The sequence below is a fragment of the Cynoglossus semilaevis genome, chromosome 18 (genome assembly GCF_000523025.1).
Source record: "Cynoglossus semilaevis isolate Cse_v1.0 chromosome 18, Cse_v1.0, whole genome shotgun sequence".
Classification (NCBI taxonomy): domain Eukaryota; kingdom Metazoa; phylum Chordata; class Actinopteri; order Pleuronectiformes; family Cynoglossidae; genus Cynoglossus; species Cynoglossus semilaevis.
In genome coordinates, this window is record NC_024324.1 from 566,188 (window position 1) to 569,301 (window position 3,114).

The 3,114-nt window shown below is 51.4% G+C and overlaps 1 protein-coding gene across 1 annotated transcript in view; it reads right to left on the reverse strand.

The window, feature by feature from the left end:
* The window catches only part of LOC103393799 (regulating synaptic membrane exocytosis protein 2-like), a 28,752-nt gene that overhangs the window by 4,330 nt on the left and 21,308 nt on the right, over positions 1-3,114 (reverse strand). Inside the window, 5 exon segments of the mRNA XM_025065327.1 lie at positions 91-132; positions 240-450; positions 553-905; positions 1,889-1,998; positions 3,024-3,083. Coding sequence (XP_024921095.1) covers positions 91-132; positions 240-450; positions 553-905; positions 1,889-1,998; positions 3,024-3,083 — 776 coding nt within the window.

Genomic DNA, 3,114 nt, shown 5'->3' on the forward strand with positions numbered 1-3,114 from the left:
CCTGGACCCACAACTGGACCCCCACCCACCCATTTATCTGCTTCATATCGTCGACACCTGATCAGACTTTAAGACTTTATTCTGACTTGCCTTTTCTGGTTCCTCCAGGTGTCGCTGATCGCCGATCTGGATCTGACAGAGGTACGATGACATCACAGGACGTAACAAAGATGAACACGTGATTGGACAGATGAACGAATGGATGAATGATGACCAAGAATGACCGCTCATTTACACACCTGGAGTCTGTGGAGGGGGGGCAGGGGAGGGGGCAGGAGAGGGGGGCGTCAATTCAGGGGGTGGAGCTGCTTCAACGAGCTGTTGTGATTGGACGACTGCGGCTGAGGTCACTGCAGGAGCTGACTGTTGGACTGGGACAGGAAGTGAGGTCATCGGGTCTGCGGGGGCAAATACAGGCCCAGGTCCAGGTCCTGATGAAGGTCCAGGTCCTGATGAAAGTCCAGGTCCAGGTCCTGATGAAGGTCCAGGTTCTGATGAAGGTCCAGGTCCAGGTCCTGATGAAAGTCCAGGTCCAGGTCCAGGTCCTGATACTGGTCCAGGTCCAGGTCCTGATGAAGGTCCAGGTTCTGATGAAGGTCCAGGTCCAGGTCCTGATGAAAGTCCAGGTCCTGATGAAGGTCCAGGTTCTGATGAAGGTCCAGGTCCAGGTCCTGATGAAAGTCCAGGTCCAGGTCCAGGTCCTGATACTGGTCCAGGTCCAGGTCCTGATGAAGGTCCTGGTCCTGATACTGGTCCAGGTCCACATACAGGTGGATTTAATTGGACAGATCCATTTGTAGGCGGAGCCTGAATCCGTATCAGTGGAGTTGGTTGTTGATTGACAGGAGGATTGTGGGTAGGGGGCGGGGTTGTGGGCGGGGCTGCTGTGATTGACGAGGCCAAGACTGACAATGGAAGACGATACAAATAAAAAAAACAGAGATGATGATGGACAACAGACCCGACCCCGCCCACTCCCCCCCCTCACACACACAGACAGATGTGATGGACAGACAGCAGGGATGATACTGACTGACCTACAGAGACTGGTCAGATTCAAGATGGCGACTACTAAAGTCAACCAGCAGGTGGTACCAACAACGTACTGTAGGGTCAGAAATCTGGACTGAAAACCGTCCTCTCTGATCTAGTCCACCAGGTGAGCCGACGTAACCAGACCGGGTCAGACTGGTACGGGTCAGGTACTGTACTAGTACAAGAACCACTGATGTGGACCAGTGCTTCATCTAGTCCACTCCAGTGACAACCAACAGTTACAACGATGACAACATATAATTTCGAGGCTAACGGAGCTAAAGGTGAGGCTAATTTAAACCTGGGGTATTACCAGGACACAATCGGTACCTGAGGACACGGTGTTCCAGGGTTCTCCATCTGAAACACAGGCCCGACTGTGACAAGACTGAACCTCAACTTCTGTTTCTCCAACACATCAACCGACTGTGACAAGACTGAACCTCAACTACTGTTTCTCCAACACATCTATAAGAGCAGCCTAAGCTAAAGCTAAGCCTAGCCTAAGCTAAAGGCTATCAAAAAAATAACCTGGAGGTGAGAAACAACACCTTACACGTTAGCTCACAGATAACTAACTGCAGGCTACTACTCAGAACTGTCGGAAGAAATAACGAAAAGGTTAAAATGATGTAATAGCTCAGGTTTAGCTAGAAATTAGCCACAAGCAAAATATTAGCCAATAGGCAGCAAACATGGATTAGCAATAGCAGAACTGAAAAAAAAACCCAGCTAAAAGTGGAATAAAAGTTAAAAGGTTGCAAGACAGAAGCTAAAAGATCAGCAAAGAACTAGTTTAACAGTGACCCCTGCTGGTCAAGATCATGTCAACGCAGCCAGCAGACATACATACTTCTGTCCAAAACTCCTTTACGTGGAACGACGGGCAGTTGACGTCCTTGGCGGTTCAGGACGGGCGTTCCTGACGGACTGGTCTGTGTGGACCCGCCCTGAAGATTGGCCCTGTTGGACCAGGTGAAGAGACAAGTTGTCAGAGTCAGAATTCACTGGTTCAGGTTTAGTTAGTGTTTCTGCTCATGCTATAAGCTAATGCTAAAGTAATCTGACTGAAGGGTGATTTCTAGGCTGAATCCAAACCAGCGGCCCAGATATTTAAGTCCAGAGAACATCAGAGTGGGAGGGGTCCCTCCTCCCCCACCCCCCCGACTCTAAAGCAGTGTTGGATTCAACCACAGATCACCGGGACGTAATGAGCAAAAGAAAAAGATTCAAGGAGCCAAACCACAGATGAGTTCACTGGTCCAGACCAGGAAAAAACAAAACAAACCAAAACAACAAAACCTTCATCTTCAGCAGAACACAAACCATGCAACTGAGGACAAACTGAAACAGGAAGTTAGTGAGTGATGTCACAGGAAGCAGCCTGAACCGGGTTTCAGGTCGGTCGGCGGTCGGTCACCTCGTGCGGCCAGGTGAGGGCGGGGCAGAGTGTCCGGACCTCACGTGGGCGGAGTCGGCGCGATCCGTGGAGTGTGAGCGGGTGTAGACGGGTCGGTCGGCCATGGCTCGCTGGTCGGCCGATCTGGAGCGGCTGTAGTAATCTCGTCGGTCCATTCCACGGCTGTATCTGCACATCACCATGACAACAGCAACCATGACAACCACTGCAGTCGTGGGCGGGGCCATTGGGGTTAATGGCGTTTCGTTGTTGTGTTGTCGTAGACCGGCTACGTCAACATCTGAAACGTGGCCGTTACTGCGTCCACGCTAGCACCCGGCTCAGAGTCGGTCCGAGGTTCTGGACCGTGGAGCTGCAGTACACACTTTGACCACATGTGTCCTCATTCAAAGGTGAGGGTCAAGAAAGCTGATAAAACCTGGTCAATAAGGCACAGACGGGAGAGTGTGTGTGTGTGTGTGTGTGGGGGGACTAGGGGGTGATAGGGAGGTGAGACTGAGGAACTAGAGGACCAAGTCCTACATCTGCCCCAGGTCTGCCCCAGGTCTGCCCCAGGTCTGCCCCCTACCTCAACAGTTCCTCGTCAAAGGACTCTGGTTCATAGGGGAAGTCTGGGATGAAGTCCTGACTGAAGAACAGAAACTGGTCTCAAACATCAC